We start from the raw sequence: 19,034 nt of genomic DNA on the forward strand, positions 1-19,034 counted from the left end.
TTAATGGGTTCCAGGGACTCAAACCTTGGCATCAAGATCAGGGGTTGGTGAACTGTGGCCCATGGGTCAAATGTGGCCTGTGGCTATTTTATATGGATTATGAGGGGAGAATGATTTTCATAGTTTTAAGTGGCGTAAAACAAACAAACAAACAACAAAAAATGACTAAATAAGCCCCAGAGAAAGTCTGTGGTCCACAAAGCCTCAGATACCACCTGGCCCTTTACAGAAAGCTTGAGGAGCCTGGTCTGGTAAAAGAAAAAGTAAGGCTCTGGGCTAGGAGTGGTGGTGCCCACCCGTAGTCCCAGCGGCTCAGGAGGCTGAGGCAGGAAGATTTCGAGTTCAAAGCCAGCCTCAGCAACTTAGTGAGGCCCTAAACTACTCAGTGAGACCCTGCCTCTGAATAAAACATAAAAAGGGCTGGGGGTGTGGCTCAGTGATTAAGCACCCCTGGGCTCAATACCTGGTACCCAAAGGGGAGGAAAAAAAAAGGAAAGATAAGGCTCTGGGGTGGTTTCCAGGAATGTCCCTCTGTCACTTCACAATGATCCCAGGAGGTGCTGGATTTGAAACCATAACTGGATATTAAGTCTCAAAATCAGGGCCTTCATCCCAGGAAAAAACTGACCAGTTTGCTTTAGTTACCACAGCACTTGACATCCCTGGAGGGCCAGAGCGCCTCCCCACCCTGGGAGAAGAGAAAGGGTATGTCCTGCTCCAGACGAGCCATGAACTTCTCACCTGAGCTGCACAACTGGCCAGTGCTGCGGCCTGGGCAAGCACAGTGAGGTGTGGGAGGAGCTGGACTTACCTACCCTAGCCCAGACCTCCACGGCAGGAGAGGAGTGGAGTTTTTAAAGAACTGAACTCAAATTTTAAAGCCATGGATAGACAAAGAAGAATAAATACTTACACCAATAATTAAGTTGAAAACTTGGGTTAAAAAGGTTATTTTATGAAGGAGTAGCTTATACTTTTTGCCTCCAAGTCTTTATCTTCTTCTCATTAACTTTTAAACGTGCTGCCCTTGACTTCTGTTCTCGGTGCCTTCATGGATGTGATTTTGGAAAGCGTCAGTGACCTCTCCACCACGGAAGCCAGGGACTCGCCTCCCGTCCACCCCTGGCCCAGAGCACCTGCAGAGTCAAGGCCTCTCCCGGCCTGCTGCCAACACCATCACTGCTGGACTTCTCTTCTGACATTTTTGCTGGTGCTCCTAGCAATCTGTCCTCTTCCCCTCTATTCTCCTTGGGGGCTCACTTTAAGCAGTTCAAATCTAAAATGTCTAAAACTAAGTTAAATACACTAAAATCATCGTTCAGGCTCTCAGTCTATAATAATATTTCTGAAGCAGACACACTTTAGGATAACCCAGGGAGCTTAAACAAATACGTGAGAGATTCTGAATGAACGGCTCTGGAGGGGACAGTGGCATAAGTGGCACACAGTCGCTCTAAAAAAATCTTCCAAACACGATGGCCCAGGCTGAAGTGGCAGCATAGAGACACTCGGTGCGTCTCCAAGGAAGAACAATACCCAGCGTGAACCTGGTGACAGAGGAGGGGTCCTCGCAGGGCAGCATGCTCACCAGGCACTTACCACAGTGACATGAATGTCCCTGAGGCCGCCGCCCTCCTCTTCCTCCTCCTCCTTCAGTGGCCCAGCAGACTCCATCTCAGGGGCTGGCTCACCTCCTGTGGTCACCAAATCCCTGGTGACATTCCCCTTTGGAGGCTCCCAGCTTTGCCCCTTGGGCTCCATTTCTCCCTCAGTCTCAGCACCATGAGGGCAGCGCTCAGGCCTCAGAGATCTGTCGCCCACTACCCTAAGACCAAACTCTTATCCCACTTCAGGGCTTTCTACGTAACTGACCCCGGCCATGAGTAGGTCCAAGTAGACCTGACAGCTCGAATGGGAGGCCTGCAGCCGAGGGCGCTGCTGGTGAGATCACAGTACACTCGCTGGAGACTCTCCAACCCGACTTGAGTTTCTCTACTCACTGGAGCCAGACGATCCCCCAACAGGAAACAGAAACCCCCTTAAAAGCACCCAGAGGCCTAACAATTTTTCGAAGACAGAGTAGATGTACTTTTCCTTATTCTTCCTGTTAATAAGCACATCTAAAATCCCTGGGCAGTATATAAAATAAAAATAAGCGTAATAAAGTTCTGAGAGGAGGAGAGACGTGAGACAGACGGTGGCCCAAGGAAAGGCATGGCGGTGCGCTCCCTGGACTTTCTCCTTGCTACACCTACCTTCCCCGCGAGCATCAATGCACACAGGCAAAGCCCTAACAAAGGCAGGAGGGGCATCCTGGAAGACAAGAGCCTTCTTCCCTGCCAAACACCACGTGCTCTCACCCCAGCACGCCAGCCAAGGCTGAGCAGAAGCCCAGACTTCCTCTTGCAAGGCCATCACCAGGCCCCCAGTATGCCTGCCAGGTTGGTGTCAAAGAGGACCTGGGAGGGCGCAGGGCCTTCCGTCCCAGCCAGGCCCCTGGCTGGGATAACCACCTTCCCCTCCCTACGGGTGGCATGGGCCAGGACATCCTCCACTGCCCGCTGTGTCTCTGCTGACAACTCCAGTGCCCAGAACCCCAACCCCACCCAGCAGCAAGGAGGAGTCTCCCCACCCTCAGGTGTCAACAGGGGACAAGAAGCAAATCAAGACTTGTAACATACCCTGGCACCTTCCCCTGTCAGAGCAATGTCAGAGAAAGGCATCAATAACAGGAAGGCTAAGAAAGAGCCACAGTCTCAGAACATCAAGACTCCAAGGGTCCAGGTTTCAGTCTAGTCATTCTTTATACCAAGAACCAGGAACCTCTCAAATTAAATGAAAACAAACAAAAAACCCAAGTGACTGATGCCAATGCCAAGGAGACAGATATGTTAGAACCATCTGACAAAGACATAACTGTTGTCCTAATGAAGCCAGATTTACAGATAGCTAGCTAGTTAGGTAAATTCGGTCTAGTAAGATAAATAAAATGGAGCCATTACAGAGAATGGAGTCCAGGAGAGCAGAGCAGCACCTGGGGGAATTGAAATGTTAATGTCCCCAAGGCCCGAACCCATCCTAAAGAAATGCTAATGAAGCAGCTCCCAGCAAACAGGGAGGTGCTAATCCAAAAGCTGCCCCAGGCCCTTCTTGCCCAGATTACTCCTTCAGTCCACCTGTCTCCCACATTTTGGGCCTTCCCACCTGCATTTCCATCACTGCAGGACAGAGGGAAACAAAGGACAGGAGTGGGGTAAACTGAAAGAAGACTTTAGCTATAAAAAAGGGAAGACCCGCCCCTTTCATGGATTATGCCTTTTGGGTCCCCTTCTTCCTCTGGGGAGGAGCCTTTTCTGCTGTTCTTTAATAAAGCTTCCACTGTGCACTCTATACTGGCCTTGGCATGTGCTTCTCTGGTGTTGTTATACTTCAGCATTCGGGAAAGCGAGGACTCGTCACTGGTACACAGCGGTGACACTAAGCAATCACAAACACGTCTGAAATAAGCAAAAAACTGAAGGCCTCAGCGAACAAATGTAAAATGCAAGGAAGAACACTTAATGAAAATCATAGAACTGAAAAATAATTGAAATAAAAGGCTCAGTGCGTGGGCTGAAGAGTAGAATGGAGGAGACAGGAAATAATCGTAAGCCTGAAAACAGAAAATAGAAATTATGAGCGAAAACAGAAGAAGTGAAGAGAGGATCTGTGTAATTATAGCAAAAGAGCTAATATTGTGTTATCAAAGTTTCAGAAGGAAAGGAGAAACAGGAGGGGCTGAAAAAGAACTCTAGAAAGAGTGGAAATGAAAATGTCCCCTTTCTGGGACACAAAACTACAAATCAAAAACAAAAGAGAAAGCCTGAAGCAAGATAAATGCAAAGGAATCCACACCAAGACACAGCAAAAGCAAACCTGGGAAAACTGAAAACAAAGGAAAAAAAACCTTGAGGTCAGCCGCCTGCCTCATCTATAGGAAAAACAATCAGGATGACAGCTCTGTTTTCAGAAATCATGGAGGCTAGAAGCACTAAAGAAAACAACTGTTACCCCAGAACCCTCCACCCCGCTGAACACATCCTTCAGGAGCTTCCCGACATGCGCAAATGAAGGAAAACTAAGAGAATTTGAATCCAACTGACCTGCTCTAAAAGAAGAAATAGAAGAAGTACCCAATAGAGAAAGGATAACAAAAAAGGAACATGGGAGCATTAGGGAAAACCAAGAAGGAGTCAGCAAGAGTATGGGTAGATCAGACAGGCTTTCCTCAGGACTTGAGTAGATTCTGAGTTGTGCTGGATGACTGAAGCAAAATTCTAACATTATCTGATATGGCTGGCTCTAAACGTATGTAGTAGAGATATTTAAGACAATTATAACTTGCAAAGGGCAAAGAAACATAAAGAGAGATAAGGTTTCTATACTTCACTTAAACTCATAAGACGACCCCAGAAGACTGTGACAAATTATGGCCATTATAATGTAATACCTAGAGCAATTCCTAAAAAAAAACTATATAGAAAGATATTCTAAAATATGTTACTGCCCTAAAAAAAAAAAAAAAAAAGTAATCCACAGGAAGGTAGGAAAAAGAAAGAGAAAATGGAGATTGAAGAGAAAACAAAATATAAAGTGATGGGTTTAAAGTTCTAAAACATCAATAATTATATTAAAAGTAAATGGTCTGATTATGTAATTAAAAAGACAAGAGACTGGCAGATTGGATTAAAACTACGACCTAATTTTGTGCTACCTATGGAAAACTCATTTCTAATATAATGATATAGGAAAGGTAGAAGTAAAGAGATGGAAAAAAATGTATCATGGAAACATAAAAGCAAGAGAGGCTATATTAATAAACCTCAGACAATTACTAGGGACAAGGGAGAACATTATATAATAATAGATGGTCAAGCTACCAAGAATATACAGCAATCTTAAATGTATATGCATTACTCAGAAGAGCTGCCAGCTATGTAAGAGAATGAGAACTGAGAGAAGAATCCACAGACAGCTGGAGAGGACAACACCTCCTGTCAACAACAGATAGAACAACTAGATAGAAAATCAGAAAGGATCTGGAAAAAACCAACAATATCATCCACTGACAGAAATCTAATGGACATTTATAAATTATTCTTTAAAAAGAAAAAAAAAAAGGGGAGAATGCATATTCTTTTTAAGTGCCCACGGATCGCATGCCAACACAGGCCAAATCCTGGGCCATAGAACAACCTCAACATATACAGAAGAACTGAAATCATTCAAAGTTGTTTTTTCCTAACATAATGGATTCAAACTAGAAGCAGTAACAGAAAATCTCTGAACACCTGGAAACTAACAAAGCACTTATAGGTAAACCATGGGTCACAGAAAGTCTCAAACCAAAAACATACAGAACTGAATGGAAGTTCCACATGTCACAGTGACACACAGATACAGCAGGGTTCACAGGGAAACTGAGAGCACCAGGAGCATATGCTAAAAAATGGCTTCCACCCAACAACTTAAAAAGAGCAGGTACGTAAAGCTAAAGGAGCAGGAGGAAGGGAAGAGTAAGAGTAGGTGCCAAAAGCAAAGCCATTAAAATAGGCAGTGGACAAAGGTCAAGAAACAGAACCCAAGTCTCTGAACCGACACACCTCTAGCAAGAAAAAAAGGAAAAAAAAGACAAATTACTGATATCAGAAATAAAATGGGATATCACTAAAGTTATTTATCCAAAGTAACTACCATAGGGATACATATATTCCCATGTTTATATCAGTACAATTCACAAGAACCAAGTTATGGAACCAGCCTAGGGGTCTGTCAGCAGATGAATGGATAAAGAAAATGTGACGTATGTACACAATGGAGTTTTCCGTAGCCATAAAAAGAACGGAATGACGTCATCTCCTGGATGGACACAACTGAAGAACGTTATGCTGAGTGACATAAGCCAGACTCAGAAATGAAGGGTTGAAAGTCTGGTCTCATGTACAGAAGCTCGGGAGAGAGGGAGAGAGGGAGGGAGGGAGGGAGGAAGGAAGGGAGGAAGGAAGGGAGGAAGGAAGGAGCAAGGAGGGCAGCACAGTATAAGAAGGACCAGGGGCAGGAGGAGTGGGGACAGGGAGGGCAGGGGATGAAATTGACCAAATCATGTTTTGCACAGTGCACACATCACAACGACCCCACTTTCACGTACAATTACGATGTTCCAATGAAAACCACCACAAAACCCCAATCAGAAGGAGCCAATAGAGTAGAGGAGGGGAGCAGGGAAGAGGGGAAGGGCAAGCAGGGGGAATGAAATGGAACGATGACATCACAACAGACCCAGCAGGACGTATAACACACTGACAAAAACATGATAAAAGCAAAAACTCTACCATATAATACATGCATTCTTTGTTAAAAATTAAAGAACATACACAAAGAATTAAAGAACACACACACTCACACACACACAAAGAATTAAAGAACATAGAAAATACAGGTCAAGAGCAAATGCTTGTAATACACACTCTAATCTGAAGTTATTAAAGCCAGTTACCTGATCTAACTGGCTCCTAACACTTCTCAGAAATTGCGCCACGCATGTCCTAACTGCCAGTCTCCATGGGACGCCAGTCTGCCCTGCTCAGGCTGGCCTTGCGGGGCATCTGGCTACCTGTGACTTCACCTGCTCTCCTGCAGGCTGGCTGCCTCCTGGTGCGTCCTCCCCCTCAGCAGACCAGGGACAGCAGCACCATGTCCTGCCTGACAGGCACCTGTGTGGTAGCTACCTCTGTAGCACAGGTGAAGGCTACTCTACATTCTGAGGTGTCAAGTGGCAGCTGAGGGGTGATTTTTTTCTAAAGCCACACAGCTGGAAAGAGGCAGAGCCAGGGTTGAATCTGGGCCTGCCTGATGGTGGGACCTGGCCTCAAGACACGGCACCACCTTGCCTCTCCCTGCCCTTGACAAAGCTACCCACCAAATCACCAAGGCTGGAAAGTAGAATGGCTGCAGATGCCACCATTCTTCAGTCACCACACACCAAGAACCAACCTCGCCAGGTTTTGGGGCTTTCTCCGATTTTAACCTTCAATCCAGAAATGGCCTCTGTCCAGTTTGTGTGTTCCGGGTGGGAGAAACTGAGGAACTACAGAATGTAATGACCATCCCTGCCCAGCCAACCATGAACAGGGGGCATTCCTGAGCACCTTCCTCCAGAAACAGCGGCTAGACGGAGGAGAAGAGAATGCTGGCTGGCCTACAAGCCATCAGCCAGGGAAGGCAAGATCAGGGAGATCAACACATGAACTGAAAGGGAAGGCTGCTGAATGTCCCCAAGGGCTCAACATTATAAGAATTTCTGTTTGAGATCCGGGGTGGGGAGAATGATCTGCTTCTAAAAAGAATACGTGCACATTCCAAGTAAGCACAATGACATGCTCAGGGTGAGTCTGTGAGGAATGACGAAGGTTCTCTCCAGCTGAAAGAATGGTTTCACCACACACTGTTTTGCGACTCCGAGATCCATGTCCACCTTTCAAAGTTGGTAATTTTTTTTTTTTGGGGGGGGGGTAGTTCTGGCAATGGAAGCTGGGCCCTGTGCCTGCTAGGCTAGTTTTCTACTGAGGGTGAGCTACATCCTCAGCCCTAAAGTTCATTTTGGAGACTGGTTTTCTACATTTATACTTCAATAAAAACAGTTATTGAAGGAAAAACAAAATATATTCTGACTCCTTCCTTTTTACCAAACAGCAACAGCGGGAAGGTAATTAAGTAGCAGGCCCCCTGCCTTCCGAGGGTGCAGTCCCCACTCCATCGGCAGATTGCTCTTTGGAGGGTACTCTGGGACCACCCTAAAAGCCAAAGAACAATTTTTTTTTCATCTTAAAAGTTAAGATATATACTTTCTGTTAATAAGAGGTTAATCAAAAAAGGATTTCTGAGGCAGGAGGATTGTTGAGTTCAAAGTCAGCCTCAGCAACTTAGCGAGGCCCTAAGCAACTTACCAAGACCCTGTCTCTAAATAGAATATAAAAATAGGGGTTGTGGCTCAGAGGTAGAGGGCTCGCTGAGCATGTGTGAGGAGGCCCTGTGTTTGATCCTCAGCACCACATAAAAATAAATAAATAGGGCTGGGGATGTGGCTCAAGCAGTAGCGCGCTCGCCTGGCATGCGTGCGGCCCGGGTTCGATCCTCAGCACCACATACCAACAAAGATGTTGTGTCCGCCGAGAACTAAAAAATAAATATTAAAAAAAAATAAATAAAATAAAAGGTACTGAGTCCAATTACAACTAAAAAATAAATATATCAGGCTGGGGTTGTGGCTCAGTGGTAAAGCGCTTGCTTAGTGCAGGCGGGGCACTGGGTTTGATCCTCAGCACCACATAAAAATAAATAAATAAAAATGTAGGCATTGTGTCCACCTACAACTAAAAAAAATAATAAAAAATATGTATATATTAAAAAAGGGGGGGAGGCTGAGGATGTGATTCAGTAGTTAAGCATCCCTGGGTTCAATTCCTTGCACTAATAAAAAATGAAGGAAGGAAGGAAGGAAGGAAGGAAGGAAGGAAGGAAGGAAGGAAGGAAGGAAGGAAGGAAAGAAGGAAGGAAGGAAAGAAGGAAGGAAGGAAGGAAGGAAGGATTGATTTCTGTAGAACTTAATAATGTTCAAGGGAACATTTTACTGTTTAACAAACACAAATGCATGGAATTTCAATATAGCCAGTCTTTACATGACTGGGACTAAGATGTTCTGTAAATGAAAACTCCTAGACACTGAATGTCAGGTTTCTCCCCACCTCTTAGGGCCACGAAGGTTCCTGTTCCTGGGCAAACAAAGGCAAAAACTCCTTGGTGAACCAGTGAGGAGGAACTTAAATATGGTTGGGGTAATATAGTATTAGCACGGCTGCTTAGCACGGCTGCCTCCAAAGAGGAAGGAAGATGCACAGTTCATGCTGTAAAGGGATAAAGTTGAAATACAAGTAGAGGTCACTGATAGGTTTTCTTCATTTTGGTTGTAGAAGTCTGGCTTGGCCCACCCATCTGAGTGGCACAAGAACTTCCAAGATGGCTTCCATCCCACCTCCTAGTACTTCTGCCCTGGTGGAATATGAGTATGGGCTGTCTCTTGGAGAATGGGCTGGACCACATGTCCAATAATCCGAAAAACTACAGAACTGATGGGGTGTCACTCCCAACATCACCAACTTCCAAGCTGCTAACCTTTGTCCTTTCCTGTCCTTTTGATTCTCATTTGGTTGAGCTACCCTTTGGAGGAACCACCTCAGGCTTCTGGCCATAGACAGCAAGGAACCGGGGCCCTTAGTCCTACTGGGAGAAGTGTCTTGTGCCTGGGAATAAGTGAATACTGCCATCAACCCCTTACATGAGCCTGGAAGCAACTTCAGGGGAATCTTAAGGTGATTTTAACCTCGGCCGACACTTTGATTGAAGGCTGAGACAGCCAGAGGACCCAGCTAGCCACAGCCAGAGGACCCAGCTAGCCGCACCCAGACTCCTAACCCAGAGGAACCAAGAGAAGAAAATTCTGGTGGTTTAGGTCACTAGGTTTCAGGGTAATCTGCTCCCTTGAAACAGGCAGCCAAGATAGTATGTGGAACTCTACAGCAGGGCTTGGCAAACTTGCTCTATGCCAGGCTAGATGGTTGGTTTTCAGCAGTGTGGGCCAGACTGTCCCTGCAGCGATTCTGCTGCTGGAGCAAGAAAGCAGCCACAGATAATATGCAAACAATGACTAAGGCTAAATTCCAGTAAAACTTTGTAAAAACATGGTGATTTGACCCATGGGCCGATTTTGCCAACCCTTGCTCTAAAGTAGAGTGAAAATCCTATTTTTTGAGTTATAAGACAGATCATCTTCATTTATCACTGTGTTTAAATGATTTTAACAAAAAATTAATCTATCATAGCAATATAACAATCACAGGTAGCTGAAAAGGAAAGTAGCAGATGTTCAAGAAATTTCTGACTGAGATGGAATCTAAGCTATATAAAGCTATCTTTCTTAACAAATGGACACCTCCATCTGCACTGTGATATGTTATAGCTTATACCGTCCCAGAGAGAAACCTGAGTCAGAGAGCACCTGCAAGGGGAGCTGCTCATGTGGACCCCACCAGGATACCTCCTGACTGCCCTGGCTTCCCCTCACATGCCTTGCTCCTCTGACCGTGGGGACAGATGACTGATTACCTTTGCTTTTTGACAATGGTGATGGCGGCTGCTCTGTAAACACTTCTAGGGGTGGGGAGTCATGGTGCTCGAAGTCTTTGTCCATGGCTTCTATGAGACTGGTGATGTCCGAGTCCTCCGAGCTGTGCCTTGTGCTGCTGGCACGTTCCGGGTGGGTGGGGTGTGCGAGGGGGGCGGGAGACAGCCGCTCAGGCTGCGGCTCCTGGTGCTGAGGCACTGGCGGTGCTGGAGGCTGCGCATGCTGCTCCAGGGGGCTGTGGCTGTGGTGCTGCCCACTGTGCTGGTTCTGCTTTGCCCCTTTGGACCTTCTGCCCGCTGTGTGACCCTGGGGCGCCGCGTGTGCCTCGAAGACAAGGGGGCTTGTCTTGCTTGCCGACTGTGAGGAGGCTGCTTGTGCAGAAGTCCTGCTCGAGGTACTTGAATTGCTTTTGGCTCTGACGTTTTCCACGTCAGCTGAGTTTCTGTTGCTGTGGCTGCCGTGTGGGTGCATTGACCAGCCACACTGCTTGTGATTCCCTGCACCAGGCCGTGATGACGAGCCTCCTGCTCCACAGAACCCCCTACTGTGACTGGGGTCACAGCTGAGTGTATTCAAGCTGCAAAAAGGACCACTGCAGATCAGCAAAGAGTCACCTACAAAATCTAATATTAAAATAACTTATTCCATCACAACAGACACCATAAATAGAAATCAAGGGAAAAAAATATCAAGCGAGGGACAATTCCCACAACTTTCTAGGTTCTACTTTATGTGAAAAGTCAGTGATCAGAGGGTACCTGAACCTTAACCAATGCGATAAAGACATGGCTTCTGGGATGAACGTTTAGTAACCAAAGGCAACCAGGGTGTTAAGTAATTAGAAGTAAGGTTTTGTTCCTCCCAAGCAGAAAGGAAGACATTTGTTTAGTTTTTCTTGTAATCATATCAGCCAAATCCATGCCCACTAGAGAATTGATTGCCAGTGTGTGACATACTTTCCTTCAGATGAAATACCAACGATTCTCCTGAGGTCAAATGGCCTTCCCACATCAAAGGGTGGGTTTGAGGCCTCAAAGGATAGTCGCCGTCGAAATGGCTCCCAAATTCCTTGAGCTTCCAAATAGGCTGTTCCAATTACCAAGAGAAACAGTGCGCTGCAGGGTACAGGAGGTGGATAGGAGGATTGTTTGTTAGTGCAAGAGAAAAAAATTAGCTGTTAAACAGTTTTTGGTATGGTGTAGTATGATATAGAAACAAAGCTGTTGGTAGCAATTCTTAATGGGCAAGGCCCAAACCAAAAGGTCATGGATAAAAATGTGCATGCAAATTTTTATAAATGGCAATTTTATATGGAGTGAAATAATTTTACATGGAGGAAATAATTATTTGTATCAGAATGGATACCGGAAGGATGATTTTTCTTTTATTGAAAAAAAAAAATCTGAGTTACAACTGTCTGGGCCAACTTTTCCCCTTTGTGCAATGTAACTATGTAAACTAGTTTGGGAGAGGATATCTGATCCTCAAAAATATACAAAGAAATATGTTGTTAAAAAATGGGATGCTGGGGACTTAAAAATATTTATAATCAGTTTTATGTTGCTTAGGCATATAATTAAGTATATATGTCCAAATCTAGCAAGTACCTGGCAAATTATGAATTTTTTTAAAGAAATCAACAGGTACTTAATTTGATTCTCCACTTTCAAAGGTAAATGCTTATACATGCCACTGAGGATAGCTGAGCTCTAACTGCTCCTTCTGGTATGGCAGTGTGGCAAGGGCAGAGCTGTGTTTGCTGGCAGCACATCCTAGCTCTCAGAAAAGTGACCAGCACACAGCAGGGACCTGATAAGTTGTGTCCATCGATGAATGAAATCCAACCTCAAAAGAAGACACAGTACCTCATTATTCCTGAGATGATGATGTACAGAGCCAGCTCCCAGTTGGGCCTGGGGAGGGCCTCTGCACAGGTTGCTAACATGTGGTACGGGAGGGACGCATTTAACACAAAAACAAACTCAGAGCCACTGGTTGTCACAAACTTCAGTTCACGAATCACTCTAGAAGCCGTGAAATCAGGAGTAAACCTAAAACAGAGGATGGCAGTGAGGCTGAGTTAAAAAACAACAGAGCACAGCAGTTCAAGCTGACAACAGCCCCATGAACCCTAAAGGTTCAGCACAGAATCTAAGGGTGGTACTTAGGAGGTTAACAACAGGAACAATTGCATTCTGTGGATAATTTTGAGGAATTACGTAAAAAAAGAACAATAACCATCTTCTCAGACATTAATTCAGGAAGTGTGTCTGAGCTTCTTTGCTTTTCCTCTTCTTTATCTAAGCTGCATTCCCAATAAGGCTTTGAACAAAACAAAAACCCACCCTAGAACTGGAGACCGTTCCTCATTGCCTGCAGCTCAGTTTGCTGTCACAATCATCTTATTTTTTGTTACCTGAGCGCACCTTGAGGATAGGTGTTTCATTACCTCATTGTACTTTTCGGTCAAGAATTAAGCCTCACATGTAGTAATTTAGCCACTTATTAAGTAAGCATCACAGAAGGGCTTGAAATTATTATTCAATTAAGGGGTCAGAGTTTATAACAAGTTAGTTATCAATTAATTGTTAAAATATGCTGCAAAGCTGGGCACAGTGGTACATGCCTGTAATCCCAGCAGCTTAACAGGCTGAGGCAAGAGGATCCTGAGTTCAAAGCCAGCCTCAGCAACCCTAAGCAACTTTACAAGACCCTGTTTCAAAATATAACTTAAAAAGAGCTGGGGATGTGGTTAAGCACCTCTGGGTTCAATTCCCGGGACCAAAAACAAAAACAACAACAACAACAAAAAACTACAATTCTTACTGATAAGGCATTAAAATGGTCTTCTAAATTAAGGATTGCCCATTCTTAGTCTGCAAGTTAACACTATACACGTATGGTCCAAGTCTCTGTTCTGCAGCTGGGACACTGAACTCATCCCAGCATCTTATGCTAAATAATTCTGAAGTTGGTTTCTAAGATTATCTGATTCACCTGGGATACAGAGGAAGTTTTACTAGTTTGAAAACAAAGATATAAAGAAATACCTTAGCTGAAGATTAAGTGGAAAAAAAATCAAATGAATAATTGTGGATAAAGACCTTTTATTATCTATAAATACAAAAACTTCTTTCTTTGCAGTATCTGACTCTAGTATAAAAAGACAGTAAGAAGTTAGTGATTCATTATACTGCACCTTATAAGAAAACACTTACAATATGATTATGTCCTTTGAGGCATTGGCACTTAGTGCAAACTCTTGACAATTAACAACTTTAAAGCCATATCCTTCACATGAGTATCCACTGATTTCAATGGTTTCTACGTGGACTTGAAGTTGTCCTGTATTCTCTACTTTAAATGTTCTTTTCAATGTGAAATTTGGTTCTCTTAGTTTTAAACCTAAAGGAAAAAAAATCAGAAGTGAAGATAAATGTTGCTATCACAGGCTCCCAGTGCAAAGGATAAGCACATTCTTTTTCTTCATGAACTACAACTGTATCCCACACGCCAAGGAGACCAGCCAGTGATCAGGTCTCGTTGGGAAGCACTCCACTTTTATATGTTATTTTAGATGGCAAAAGTTTTATTATATTTTACTTTTTACCCTTAAGAGTGAATGATCTAAGGTATGTAATGAGTATTGATACTTTAAAGTCTTTTAAGATCCAAATCAACAAGACTGAATGTAAGACGCAGGCCTTCCTCAATGGCTTGAGCACCTTTCACTATACACAGGTGTGCACTGGAGGGTCTGTCCTTACTCCTGGAATTATTTGCTGTTCAAAGTGTGTGCTGCAATCTGTGCCCTCGGCACTGTCGGGAATACTCACTGTCTGTACAATCTTTTAACAATGCTTCTGTGATTTTGAAGCGTAAGGAGCTTCCTGGGCCTGGAAGCTTGCCTGCCACCCTCAAGTTCTCAGTTGTTCCTTGCCCCTGGACCATCACAGCATCCATCACAGTCAGGTTATTTCTAGACAAGAACAAAAATCACAGATTTTTTTCTCCCACTAAATCTGCACAATCTTTTGATCAACAATTTCTATAGTTATGTTGTAACCCATGACATACAAATTTATACACTGAATTTTAAGGGTGTAAAATTTTAAATACATAGATAAAAGCAAAAGTTTGTTATTCTTAAGAATCACACATGATACTTCAGTAACATACTACTCACATTTCTGAAGGATAAACATAAGGACTTTGATGTAAATACTAAAAATCAATCCATATCCAGACCACAGAACCTACCTCACTATGATTAGTGAAGAAACAGTTCTGTTGTGAATTGGAGTAAATTTTACTTTGACAGATTTCTTTTCTCCAGGTTTTAAAATTAGGTTTAAAATTAAATGTCGAGAGAGGCCCTCGGTAAATCCCGTTGAACTCTGCAGTGGATGAGCCTTGAATCAGTGGGTAAACAAATAGGAGTCATTAAGATATTTTCTGGAAAATGTTTTTCCCTTACCCTGTCTAGAGCCCAGTAGTTCCTCAAACTGATTAAACATGCAAATGGCTGTGCCCTTCACAATTTAGGCACTGGTCAGCTGCACTCAGGGATGAGGAGCCAGTGACGGCCTTCACATTCTGTGTGAACCCCAAAATGGGCTTTGCTCCCAGGCCACCCGAGTCCTCATGTTTGTGTGAGGCATTTATTCTCGCATATAGATATCTTTAATCTCAAATACAACACATCATAGAAAAGGACACAGAACTAAGATGAATAGCTGAATGCGTCAGCACAAAGCAAACAAGCACAATGACGATTGGCACCCCAGACCCTCGCAGTGCTGCCCTGGTCACTGCCGTCACTCCTTCCTTTGATGGGAACCAACTGCAGAGGCTTCAGGTTGCAGCAAATGTTTTATTTGCAACCATATTGCCAATTCGTATCAATCTTTCCTTGAATTTTATTTTGAAAACTAGGCACATAGTTGCTACTTCATAAACACTTGATTTGAAGCTTTTTAAAAGTGTAGCTTAATTTAGTATCTAAAATATTACGCTTTGATGGCCAGTAATAAATAGTTAAGAAACATTTTTAAAAAAAATTAAAGAACCCATACTTCACACATAAAGACACATTTCTGATTTTTAAGATCAAGTTTACAACTTCTAAGAGAAGGGCTGGCAACACTTGGCTATCGCTGAGTCATATCCCCAGCCCTTTTTAAAAAATTTTGACAGGGTCTCATCAAGTTGTGTAGGGCCTTGCTAGGTTGCTGAGGCTGGCCTCGAACTTGTGAGGCTCCTGCCTCAGCCTCACAAACTGCTGGGATTACAGGCATGTGCCACTGCGCCTGGATCAGGTATATTTTTATCATACCCTTCAACAAAACCATGCATCATGACACCGAATGAAGCAGATATGAGAATCTACTTGTTTGTTAAATCAGAAAGCCATTACTGAGATTTGCAAAATGTTAAACAACCCTTTCTTGCAAACTAAATTTTTAAAAATAATGTTAACATCGACAACATTTTCATGTTATCTATGTTAAATGGAATAGGTTTGTTATTTTAAATGAATTAAATCAATCTTCCAAAGATTTCCCAGTTTTAATTTCTAATATGATAAAATATTAAAATATGTAATTCATGAAAAAGAAACCTCTCTAGCCTCTTTAATAATTTTAGGACTATAAGGGAGTTGCAAGACCAAATATTTTGAGAACACAATTCCACAGCAGTGTAAAAAACTGGGATAGAATTTATTCTAAGCTCTTCTCAGGATCTCCCCTAGAATTTCCTTAGAACAAATTTTTGAGGTCTATAGAGTATTCATTTGTTTTTCCAAATACTACTTGTATGCAATTTTTTTAAAAAAAGATGAATATTAGCTCATTTACTTCTTATTGTGTATTTTATCCTTTTAAAAGCAGAGGAAACAAAGTTCTGGTTATTCTTCTTGATAACCTCCAATAATTCAGGGAGCTTGCAATCTTATTAGAAAGTAGCCAGAAGAAAATATAAATGACCAAGCTCAATATTTTGATGCTTAATCAAAATAAATTCTGCTTCATCTGTATATGTAGTCTTAGAACTTCTGGTAGCTACTATGACAAACCTTCAGGGGTTTGTTGTTTAATGTTCATGAAAAGGAACCTTCTGCTCAGTGTAGGCCTTACCTTCATCTAAATCCCACCCACTCTTTCCAGTTTCTCTGCCTTTAACATAATCATCGGGCTGTTCTGACCTCTTCAGTAACTCCCCTTCAGCTACACTGGAAGATGGCCACAGGTTTCTTTCACATTTGCACTGTTGACACTATGCCATAGCAGGCCTCTGGATACTTACAGTGTTTCTGTAGACTTGAAATTCTAGTGTTCTCAAATCTATCTTTGCTGTCTTACTCAAGTTAAACCTGAAATAAAAAAATGTATAGACATTCTCATAAACAGCTTCATAATTAAGGGGATTGTGGAATACTGATCAAGTCTGTGTTCTATTTGCTAATTATCTTTCAGTAGGTTTGGGGATAAAGTTTACACTTGATCCCAAAATGTTAAAGGCCGCATCTTGTAATTAATATCTTCTTCATTTTTTACAATAAAAATGTATCAAAGGTTCTAGCTGCTTTCTCTTCACAAATTTGTCAGGAGGGAAGATTCACACTGCCTGAGACTGAAAGCTTTTCTAGATGCTTAATGCAATATCAACTCCTCTCCCCAGAACCCTCTCTCAACTTTACAGATCCAGAATCTAAGTTAAATCTATTCTAGCAGTACGAGCTACAATACAGTTTTAATTAATCTGAATAAAGACGCAATGAAGTTTTAGTTAATTTCTATATAATACCATGTAGAAACATTTGACATTTAAAGCAATGCTTACCTTGAGACTAATTTATCTACAAAGACTGAAGGGTTGGAATATAAAGCCAGAGGAATAACCTGAACATAGACAGGAACATCTGCAGGATTTTCTAAGGTAATCTCTTCTTCCTTAAACAAAGCAATGAAACATTAGATGAAAGGTTTCTACATCAAGAATAAAATTATATTATTAGTTCTTATAGCAGTGATGAGCTTACTGCCTTCTCATGATGAGTAGATCACTATTGGTGGCAGAGCCCAGGGCCTGGCACTCTCTACCCTGCATCCACAATTTCTCACCACACACTCCTCTGAACTGCTAAACTTTGCAATATCCATTCCAGAAATACACAACTGGGTTTTCAGGTTAAGAGTGACTACTTTACAATGCTAGTGCACATTTATAAAACTCAAAGTCACCTGGAATACTTACTGAAGAGCAGTTTGTATTGGTGAGCGGGAACTTCAAGTGCCGGGGGGAGCTAAGAATGGAAGGCCAGGAGAGCTCGGCAGTGATTTTTGATATTATATTTTTTTGAAGGTCTGTATTTACTTCAAATATAGCACTCAATCTGGAAAAACAATTCATAGGTCACTGTATCACAATGAAATATGTGAGTTTTCTGAACATAAGAAACTCTACAAGACTTGTGTACTTGAGAAAATTTGTTCTGGATGACTCCAAAATATATAGGTTTATCTGCTCTTACATTTTAGCAAGTTTTTTGTTTGTTTGTTTTTGGAGGGGTGGGGGTACTGGGGATTGAACTCAGGCAGGGGCACTCAACTACTGAGCCACATCTTCAGCCCTATTTTGTATTTTATTTAGAGACAGGGTCTCACTGAGTTGCTTAGCACCTTGCTTTTGCTGAGGCTGGCTTTGAACTCATGATCCTCCTGCCTCAAGCCTCCCGAGCTGCTGGGATGCGCTACCAAGCTGGCTTACCAAGTTTTTAATGCCACATAATGATGTCTGCTTTGACATACAGCGATCATCTGTACTTTACACTAAGCATGTAAAGGTTGACAAATCTTAGGAACAGTTCTAATAGTGTTAGTGTAATCTGTGTAAAGCTTGAAAAATCTTTTTTACTTATAAATTCAGTAAAAAGCTGGACAGCATTAGACAACATATAGAGAAGACAAGCACATACAGGTAGTATATGATGTGATGGAACCCTAAAGGATCTATGCCTGGGGGAAAGAGCTGGACACCATAGCCAGGTGCTAGGAATATCTTCAGCAGAACTAATGAGACAACAGTGCATTGCTTGGCATGGGATTCTTTTGGCCCTTGAGATAAACCCAAACAAAATCCTCACGTGTAATGAAAATGTCAGTCGAAGAAGAAAAATGTGAGGGTTCTGAGTAACGTTCAGACCCTCATTTGAATAATTCCCTACTTATGAGTGTTTATAAGCCAACTGTCCAGAACTTAGAACTAATTATAACTGGGGTTACAACCCTGGGACCAAATACTGGAGCTCATTTAAATCCAATGCTATCAAACTGGTATCGTTGGACACTGCTAAGAGTATAGGCTTCATAAGAACCCTAGAAGACATTCTCTAACACACAGTGATGAGGGAACACAAAGGCAGGAGCAGGGAGCACATGGCAGGCAAGGCCAGCATTTGCTGGTGACGTGGAGAGGTCCCTGGGGCTGCTGAGCCCAGGCCAGCACGGTGAGTCATTCATTCATAACTGGTGTTGAGATCTGAAGCCCCGTGCACTTCACAAGCCTGTGGAGAAACAGGCTACAAAGGACAGCTTTGGTGAGCTCCTTGCCAATCTATCAGAAGTCTCCTTTACTCATTTTAACTATTTTAAAGTAAAAAATTTAGCTTTCTTTTTTTAAATATATTTATTTTTTAGTTGTAGTTGGACACATTACCTTTATTTTATTTATTTTTATGTGGTGCTGAGGATCGAACCCAGGCCTTGCACATGCTAGGTGAGCCCTCTACTGCTGAGCCACAACCCCAGCCCTA

The 19,034-nt window shown here is 42.8% G+C and overlaps 1 protein-coding gene across 4 annotated transcripts in view; it reads right to left on the bottom strand.

Annotated features, from left to right (window-relative positions):
* Nucleotides 1-19,034, bottom strand: part of TMEM131 (transmembrane protein 131) — a 167,026-nt gene that overhangs the window by 12,724 nt on the left and 135,268 nt on the right. For all 4 annotated transcript variants that reach the window (XM_081265187.1, XM_081265189.1, XM_081265186.1 and 1 more), the window contains exons 23-31: nt 17,477-17,615; nt 17,063-17,172; nt 16,526-16,592; nt 14,480-14,631; nt 14,056-14,198; nt 13,438-13,624; nt 12,085-12,270; nt 11,176-11,334; nt 10,201-10,796 (exon numbers count right to left, since the gene is read on the bottom strand). In XM_081265187.1, coding sequence (XP_081121313.1) covers nt 10,201-10,796; nt 11,176-11,334; nt 12,085-12,270; nt 13,438-13,624; nt 14,056-14,198; nt 14,480-14,631; nt 16,526-16,592; nt 17,063-17,172; nt 17,477-17,615 — 1,739 coding nt within the window. The remainder of the gene's footprint in view (nt 1-10,200; nt 10,797-11,175; nt 11,335-12,084; nt 12,271-13,437; nt 13,625-14,055; nt 14,199-14,479; nt 14,632-16,525; nt 16,593-17,062; nt 17,173-17,476; nt 17,616-19,034) is intronic.

This window comes from Spermophilus citellus (genome assembly GCF_964194105.1).
Source record: "Spermophilus citellus genome assembly, chromosome: 13".
NCBI lineage: Eukaryota > Metazoa > Chordata > Mammalia > Rodentia > Sciuridae > Spermophilus > Spermophilus citellus.